General features: G+C 33.5%; 1 protein-coding gene across 4 annotated transcripts in view; it reads right to left on the bottom strand.

The window, feature by feature from the left end:
• Positions 1-6,603: 6,603 nt before the first annotated feature.
• BCLAF1 (BCL2 associated transcription factor 1) overlaps positions 6,604-9,707 on the bottom strand; it is a 28,162-nt gene continuing 25,058 nt past the window's right edge. For all 4 annotated transcript variants that reach the window (XM_010983668.3, XM_010983665.3, XM_010983667.3 and 1 more), the window contains 2 exons: positions 9,367-9,579; positions 6,604-9,205 (listed from right to left, as the gene is read on the bottom strand). In XM_010983668.3, the coding sequence (XP_010981970.1) occupies positions 9,200-9,205; positions 9,367-9,579 (219 nt within the window). In that variant the 3' untranslated portion in view covers positions 6,604-9,199. The remainder of the gene's footprint in view (positions 9,206-9,366; positions 9,580-9,707) is intronic.

Raw genomic sequence — 9,707 nt, 5'->3', positions numbered from 1 at the left:
CAAATGGATCAGCAATCCTATATAGAATTTTCTCAAGCTCCTTATCCTTCCCTTTTGCTCTTCCTTTCCAGTCTGATATGAAACAGCACATAATAGGGCCAAAAGAGCATCCCTTGAGAGCATGAGAAGGGAAACCAGTGCTAAAGCTCCTTCAGGATGCCCTATTAATAGAGCTCAATGTTCAACTTTAGGTAACAGCAAGGTAGGCCCAGGTCAAATGCTACATCTTCCATGAATTCTTTGCTGACAATTTCCCCTTAAAATTAATTGTTCAGAGATCTTTCCTCCATTTTACATTTACTTAAGTATTCATACATACCACATCTTGATACCTTTTTATGAGATTTGACTAAGATTTTTTTATTATTCACTTTTAAGTGAAATTATTTTCCTGAACTTCTAGAATGATGTAGAGTTCAGTAAAACTTTTTTGGCTTTACAGAACTACCTTTTCTGCCATTTTTGAGTAGTGTCCAGAAATATGATGGCATGTTTTCTAAGATTTTCCTGGCCAAATTCCCCTTCCCAGTTGAATCTAAGCCCTCTCCTCTGTCTACTGTCTCTACCCTGCTCATTGTGATTCCCCTTTCATTAATTTCTCCTCAGTGTGGGGTCCTGTCCCTAAAAGGGAGTCTTGTCTTTACAAGTCCGATTTGAGAGTTCACTGAGGTGGGGGATAAACTACTTCAGCCTCTCCCATCCTTACTGGGGGTACCTTGTGCTCAGTACCGGAGAGGACAAAACCCATTTCAGTAGACTTATTTGAGATTCTCCTTTTCTCAAGACTGTCAGACGCTACCCCAATTCTTCCTTCTACTCACACCAATGCCAGGCAGGTTGGTAGTTTGTCCTCAACCTGGTATTTGTGGGTCCCTGGGAAAAGCTTGTCACCTAGTTTAATAGCAAATGCTGTCTAAAGATACTTGGTTTTGTTATCTAGATGTATGTTTCCATTTCCCCAGAACCACTAATAATACATTATAGTTAATCATCACACTATGTTCTGGATCCCCAAGACCAATAACTTTATCTGACTTTACCCTCAATGCTAGGCATACTTTCCCAGTGAATAAATGGAGAGAGGCTGGTGGCTGGTTTGAACAAAGACTAGAAAGATGTGTACTCAGTCTTGCCAACTACCCGGTAGAAACCCATTAGCCTTAAGTTATAGGTGATTAGAACTCAAATTATTACAATTATCTCAAGTAATGGGGTAGAATACAATATAACATTCTACCAAGTAGGCAATAGCCTCTCCAACCTTAACCATAGGGTCTCATGAAAAGGATACCCAGATTGGGATGCATATGCTCAGAAATTTCACTTAACCACTTTACATTTCAAAAAGAAGAAAAATATTTAGAGCCTTTTTCCTTTTGTTCTGCTGCCTATACTTGAAACCTCTCAGTGGCAAGTAAGTAGTAATGCAGTACACTTAAACTGACCAGCACTATTTAAAGACTACATAACTCTTAAAGGTTCATTAACACTGTACAATTGTTTATTCAAAAAATGTATTGACACTCAAATTAAGACCAATGTCCATCAACAGATGACTGGATAAAAAAGTTGTGGTATATTTATATGATGGAATTCTACTCAGCCATAAAAAATAATGCCATTTGCAGCAACATGGATGTACCTGGAGATTGTCATTCTAAGTAAACCAGAAAGAGAAAAAAAAGTATTTATACAATATATTACTTATATGTGGAATCTTAAAAAAAAAAAAGACAAACGAACTTACAAAACAAACTCACAAACTTATGGTTACCAGAGGGGCAGGGGGTAGGAAGGGATAAATTGGGAGTTCAAGACTTGCAATTACTAATTAGTATATATAAAATAGATAAACAAGTTCATACTGCACAGAACAGGGAACTATATTCAATATCTTACAGTAAATTATGGTGAAAAAGAATACATGTATGTTCATGTATGACCAAAGCATTATGCTGTACACCAGAAACTGACACACTGTAAACTGACTATACTTCAATAAAAATACATTAAAAAAGACCAAGATTTTCCTTGATATTAAAACCATGTTTCAAGTTAAGTTCTTCTGAAAATCTCCTGTTTTTTGGTATTGACAATAAAAATGATTCAGTAACCTAAGAATTGAGATTTACTACCTATGTAGCTGTACCTACTATATAAATTGCTATTCACTTGTGGTATATTAAAATCACAAAATCTAAGTTAAATGTTTGTCTAAAAGCAAGACTTATTTTATTTGGACCTTAAAATAATTTGTATAAAAAGAAAGCCTAGGTTACTGTACTTAGTGTTTCTGAGTCCAAAAGTCCTATGTGTTTATTAGCTACTCATACTATTTTTGAACAAAAATATTCTACTACAGCTAGACCTTGCTAAAAGAATAAAAGTGAACTGCTGCTTGATTTTTCTGGTTCCATTATTTTTAAAAGATTCATATGATTTAATGGATTCTGTCATTTTTGATATAATCATGTTCACAAATACATATGCCTTGACTCTTGTTAGTCACTTAAAGAGTTGGTTAAAATCCAGAGCAGAGAAAAAAATGTCCTTCCAGTTTTACTCTGCTCTGGACCATCCAGTCCAGTTATCAGTACTCTTAACATTTCCATTTAATCCTTTTCAATTTTAGCAAAAATCAACTCATAATTTTTAATACTGACATGGTCCAAGTAACAGGAATTTTTCAAACTTTCCTTCATAAAAATCCCAAATAACTTATTTTGATTGTCTTAACACTTAATAGCAAGTTATTTGTCATCCAAAGATTTGGCATGTCTTATTAAAAAATATCAAAGTTCATTCCTATCACAATATTGAAAAACTGTAGCAATAATACAGCACTTCTTTTTGTCACTATATCAGTTATAAGTTTAATAAAGCAAACACCTGAGAGTAAAATGCAGTTCTTGATCTTAAGCAATCCAGAGAACTAGAAAAAATTTTGCTTCAGATAGCACAGCATTCCTTCCAGATTCTCCATACTTCTATAAACAGAAAACTATGTTATTCACAAGCTGCCCACTCTTTTTAAGTATCTAGCTGTGAAAATCAGTTGAGACAGTGAGTCTACATACCTATTACTTTTACCTACTGGCTCTGATTCTGCCCTGCAAAAACAGAATACATTAAAGTGATGAGACTGGATAAAGTGGTATCAAATGCTCTTCCGGGTCCTATATGGTTTGAGTTTGACTCTATTTCCCTTGCTAAGGGAAAGCCCTTTCAAGTACTTGAAGACTGCTATACTCATCTCAGCCATCATTTTTCTACAGTAAACATACCTTTCCCAATTAATCACATGACAGTATTTCAGAACTCAAGCTTCTGGTTCTCCGACCTCTAAATATACTAAATGTTTTCTCTTAAAAATATATTAAACACTTCTCCAAAACAACACAGAAGAGGCAACTTGAGGCATTTATAAAAACATCCAACTCTTCTGTTCATAGCAATCTGAACTCTCCCGTTAAGCACATTTTTAAGGTAGCTTAGATGGAATTATGTTTCAGCAAGAGCCATAAATCGGCTTATGCCAATCAAATGCCAATCTCTCCATATAATGCAGTTATCATACTTTCATTTATACTCAAGGAGCACTTACTACATGTAGTATGTACACCATACACAATGCAAAGTGCTAATATTTACTCTAGCAAAGCAAAACACATAAACAATCAGTTGCTAGCCTAAAAAAACGAAGACAAGAGGGCTTTTCAGATTTTTTTTTCCCTTTTGCTAGGATTTAAGATTTTAAGATACCTAAGTGAACAAGGAGTGGGATAAGGCAACAAAGCAAAAAAAAAAAAGAGCTCACCTTGAGGGAACAGGGAATTCCTGCAGTTCACCTTGACTAAGATTTAGGCAACGAGAAGACACTGAAGAATTTTTAGCTTATTTTAGACAATTTTCAATTGAAAAATGTCCCACAGATGGCGATTAAGAAGATGAAATTTAAAAGTTCAGGTGTCCAAACTAGAAGACTAATGCAGCAACTAGGGCAAATGATAAATATCTTTACCAGTTACCACAGCAGTGAAAATGAGCTGACATTTTTGAGTCTGAAAGTTGAGTATCATCACCAAACATAGGAGTAAAAGATAATTATAAACTGACATTAACCAGTTAAATGCTGTATAAGTATCTCTTTATGCATACATTTGCTGATATTCCATTTCTTTCCCCCCCCCACACACAAAAAAAAATTCCAACTGTATTTAACATTCCCCTCATGGCACCCTTAGAAGTAGCCTGGAAGTTTAAGTTTCTAGTTTTCCCTTTCCAGTATAAATACGACAAAAGAAAAACTATGACCTCCCATAATCAAGGACAAGAGAAGTTTGCAACTAAACTACTATTCTGGAGGGTGAAAGTGGTTTTTGTTTTTTCTTTTTAACATTTTTTTATTGAGTTAGTCATTTTATGTTGTGTCAAATTCCAGTGTAGAGCACAATTTTTCAGTTATACATGAACATACATACATTCATTGTCACATTTTTTTTTCACTGTGAGCTACCACAAGATCTGTATATATTTCCCTGTGCCATATAGTATAATCTTATTTATCTATTCTACATTTTGAAATCCCATTCTGTCCCTTCCCACCCCTCTCCCCCTTGGTAACCACAAGTTTGTATTCTATGTCTATGAGTCTGTTTCTGTTTTGTATTTATGTTTTGTTTTTTTTTTAGATTCCACATATGAGCGATCTCATATGGTATTTTTCTTTCTCTTTCTGGCTTCACTTAGAATGACATTCTCCAGGAACATCCATGTTGCTTCAAATGGTGGAAGTGGTATTCTTTATTTTTATCTGGGGCCCTTTACAAGCCATGGAATTTGCAATTACTAGAACAGTATCAAGAAGTTACCATTGCCAAATACACAGTTCATGCTGTTAATATATAACCGTCATCACCTAATTGTACAGTGTACTTACTATTATCTACTTTTATTAAAGGGAGGGCTCATTATTGAACCAAAAGAGATTACTAAGAAAAATCTGATTCCAATTTTAGGAGAATAGCATAAAGACTTACCTACCCTTTTCTACTTCAAGAACCCAGATTATCTTCTGCATTTTAAGAGCACTGCAAATCAGTTCACAGATGTGAAACATCTCAAGTGTCCTTAGAAAAAATATTTTTCTTATGTACAGATCATTATAATTAAAGAAACATTATTTGGAATTTTTCTTCTAGTAGTGGTGAAGTGCCATTCTAATGCCTGTTCTTTCTCTTTTTTAACCAGTGGGATCCATTTTTAAAAGCTAAACTATAAGGAGGTAACATAACAATATAAAGAGAACTAGTACACTTAATGTACAACTTTGGCTTCATTTGCATAACTGACACACACTAATCATAACTGAATGTTTCTGAAAAACATGAGTTCAGCTCCTAAATCTAAACAATCTCTACAAAGGCTCTCAAGTCAGACAATGGAATACAGTAACTTCTATATATTCCTGGATGCCAATAATCGAGTAACAAAACCTTTTCACTTAAAAATTAGGAGTCTATGTTAATGAAGTTTTAACATCTGCCTCAATAAACTGAACCATTAGACCCTGACATTCAGATTTAACAATAATGATTTCAACTGAGAACCCTACATGTATGGAACAGATAATACTCCAAAATTTTGTTGAGGGATGTATCACAATCTACTACTCAGACTGACTCTAGTCAAATACAGTTCCATGACAGTGAAGTTTATTTCTCCATGTGTCTTCCCTATTTAGCAACTTCATAAACTCAGGTAATTCTTTGCACTTCTCTTTCTGAATGTGAAAGGAATATTGTTCCACATGGAATAAAGTATATCCCGAAGGGATTCCAGTTGAAACTCAAAGAGAAAAAGAAAAAAGCAACTCTTAAAAAAAAAGTTAAATAATTGTCCCCAGTAAGATAACACACTTTTACAAAGGTAACTAGTACATAACGTTAAAATTATCCAGTATAGTTGGGCATACACAGAGTTATTTCTTTGACAAAGTTTTAAAGGGATAATTTGCAATTTATATTAGGCAAAACTTATCTGTCTTAGCACAAGTATTTGTCAAAATCTTTTGTTTGAAACTGCAGAATGGCTCATTTTATATTTCAAATAACTTAGAAGATGGGCATGGTAATAATTACACCAGATCTTACTGAAAAGCGAACAAAGACACACACACACACACACACACACACACATAAAAACCACATCAAAAAAACACTCTTCAGTTATCTACTGACTACTACTATTTTTAGAAAGAGGAGAACTAATACTGATTCTCCACCATATTATAGCTGACAAGTTCCTCTATGAACACGGGAACATGAGAGGTAGACTAGAAATCTGGAATTCTTGTGTTCTCTAATAATGGCTTGGAATTATCCACTACAGAATTTCCCATTTTCCCAGGGGAAAAAGAAAAAAACAAATAGGGATTTGAGCAATTTTATAAAACATTTATCAACTCCCCCCCAAAAAAATCACACTATACCAGTAATTATACTAACAGATGAGCTGGTATTCTAAAATCTAGAAACAAGCCATGGAAATCAGTTATATAGACAGACAAAGAAATAATCTCAAAATCAGGTAAACAAACAACAGTTATTACCACTTACAACATTTTATTGGCATATGACAATTTACAAGGGTCCCTGTTGCATTATACATCACACTGAGTAAGAATCGTTTAGCCGTCTACATTCATTCTTATTGGGTATATTTTTACTCAAATTATAACTGAATTCCCAACACTTGATCTTAACTGTGACAAAAGGGAACAACAGTAATTTCTTGAAGTAGGCTGCAATTGGAAAAACAAATTTTGCTTTTTATATTAAAATTCCTAGGATGTTGAGAGAGATACACACCTAAGGACTGAGTCATGGCCTTCTTAAACAGCTTTCTTAATCCTTTCTGGAAGTATCCTTTGGTTCATTTTTATTTTCCTTCTCTAGGCAAAAAGAAGCCTGTTAATGCAGGTATCAGAGTTACTATATTCTGGCACTTGTAAAAGAACCATTCAGCTTTTATAACATGTCGTGAAGTGTGGAGTTAAACTGTGGTTTAAAAAAATTCACACAGGTTACTTTTTATGTGCTTGGCTCTGAAAAAGTTAACACCCACAATGGTATTCTATCGCAGTGTTTCCACAATCACAGTTCTTACTATATTCTGGTAGGATACTTTCCTCAATTTTAATAAAAGTAATCAAATCATGTATATATTTGGGTTAAAGCAATGCATTTGCACTTAAAACATAACCTCCTGACAGGACTTTTCACGTAGCTTTTTCCCCACTCCCTATTAAATAATTTCTCAGTAATCTCCCTTTCCCTGCTGTCTTATGTGGAAAAGCAAAACTGCACATTTATAGTCATGCATAAATTCAGTAACCTAACCAGTAACTGCTAAAGTAAAGCTAAATTTATTTGTATAAAATAAAATGGTTGTGAAAATTTTCCTGTCATACAGATCAAATCCATGTTGCTTCAGCATGTAATTAAGTATTATTCTGACTAGGAGAGTATTAGTTATGTCCTAATTAATGCAACACATACTTGCTATGACAGTATTTCCTCTGCTCTAACAACTTCAGAAGAACAAAATAGGAGAAATCATGCAATACTTAAGGATCTTAGGGGCATGAGCATCACATACATTGAGTTTTGTTTTCATATTTTTCCCTCTTACAGCTCTTAGCTAATGTTCCTGACTGCAATCAAGGTGCTAGAAGAATTGCAAATCATCAGTGAGAATGGAAGAGCCATACACTTAAGATGTTTAAAAGTTTACACTAACAGAATAAACATTAGCCCCTTTTAATGTAAACATATACAACTAATTTAGATGCTGAATTAGCAAATGAAATTTGACTACTTTTATCATATATGATTACAGAGCAGACAGATTTAACACTGAAATGTACTATTTTGGATTTTCATTCCTTTTATGAGATACCAGCATAAACACAAAGGTAATTCACATTTGAAATATTATCTATCTGAATAGAACCCTTGAGAAGAAAAACCCATTTTACAAACTGCAATTGAAATATGGAAAAAAAATAAACAAGTTAGATCAATGCTGCAACAAGCTTCCTGTCAAATTTTTTATTGATGACATTTGAAAAACAAGTTACTTAAAATACTACTAATGAACAGTATATTCTGTTCACCTATTTTTCCTTATGGTTAGACTACAAACTAATGATTCATCTGTTCAAAAGCTCAAATAAATATGTAAGATATGAAATCAGGTACACATCTTTTTAACGTATCAGGTTATTTTGCAGGATAATCCTCTTCCACACCAATACCAGGATTATAGGTTTTGTCTTTTTTTTTTTAAATAAGACATTTGGTAGCAATGGGGTTTTTATTTGTATTGTTACAAACCAGTTTCCTTGCTCAAAAAATAGCTGATATCTAAGACCATGACTCAAAACTTTCAAATAAAAACAGAAAGAGAACACTGAATTTTGAGCTTAAATAATGGCTCCTAAGATTTTTATAGGCCACTGTTTGCTTTCAGTAAAAAAAAAAAAAACAAACCAAAAAACCTCATACTTTTCAATCTAACTTTTAAAAGCTTGTACTATTTTTTTTTAGTTATTGGCAAAGCCTTTTTTTCCTTTCTTAAACATTTGCTTAGGTGTTAAACTAGCTTAGTTTACCAAAGTAACAATTTTTTCTGTGGTATACTTCAAAAATTAGTCACCCTACAATGTAGTGTGTTTGAATTAAGGAGAATGTTAAATAGATGTATACCATTAAAGTAATTAATGTGGTCTCTATAAACAATTGCCGTCCAGGGTATGTAGAGCTAACGTTTACTTCAGAATAATCATTAACAAACAGGGAGGGAAGAGAATCAGAACTTTCACAGAGCTGTACTTGACCATATCTTATAGACAAAGCAGAATTACAATGCATGTAACAAAAACAGTAAAAGTATTTTTTTAAAAGTTGATAGTTACAAATATGGTACGTAACAATTTTCTACTTTATTTCAGTACAATTTTCAACATACAGTCTACTATTTTTCAAGATATTTGAAGACTTAAAACAAAATTTCTCTAGACTACTTGCAAACAGTAAAATTTAAGTAAAATGCTTACATTCTTATTTGAAAACAAAAATCATGTAAAAAAATGGTGGGTGCAAGTTCTGTTCTCTGTTGCAATCTCACTTCAGATTTATTATTCCTATTTTTAAAAAAGAGAGAGAAAATAAAGATTAGCAAAAGTACGAAGAGTAAAAATGATCCAAAATAATCACTTTTCCTAAAAATTAAATAAATTGGCCCACCAAACCCATACATATAAAGAAAATCCGTTAGAATCACCAACAAGTTGAAAATTTCTACCTTTTCTTCTTTGCGCCTGTCCTTCTTTTCTTCATTATTTTCCATGGTCTCCTCTTCATCTTCAACAATCCCGTCCCCTTGGTATTTATCATGAGTCCATTTTGGACTGCTACCTGATTTTTTGAAGTTAAAGCGCCCTCTGCCACGCTGAAAGGTACCACGACCTCTTCCTCTTTTGGCCCAATAATCCACACCATCATCTCTGTCATCATGCTACAGAAAGGTTAAAAAACAATCATCACTGAAATATCTTTTTTTAAGGAAGATGACTATATCCCTAATAGTAAGTCATGGCAAAAACTTTCTGCAGATTGGATATGAGATTGGTACTGTTCTAAACA

This window comes from Camelus dromedarius, chromosome 6, assembly GCF_036321535.1.
Source record: "Camelus dromedarius isolate mCamDro1 chromosome 6, mCamDro1.pat, whole genome shotgun sequence".
In the NCBI taxonomy this organism is placed as follows: Eukaryota; Metazoa; Chordata; class Mammalia; order Artiodactyla; family Camelidae; genus Camelus; species Camelus dromedarius.
This window is presented reverse-complemented; position numbering and strand designations above follow the sequence as displayed.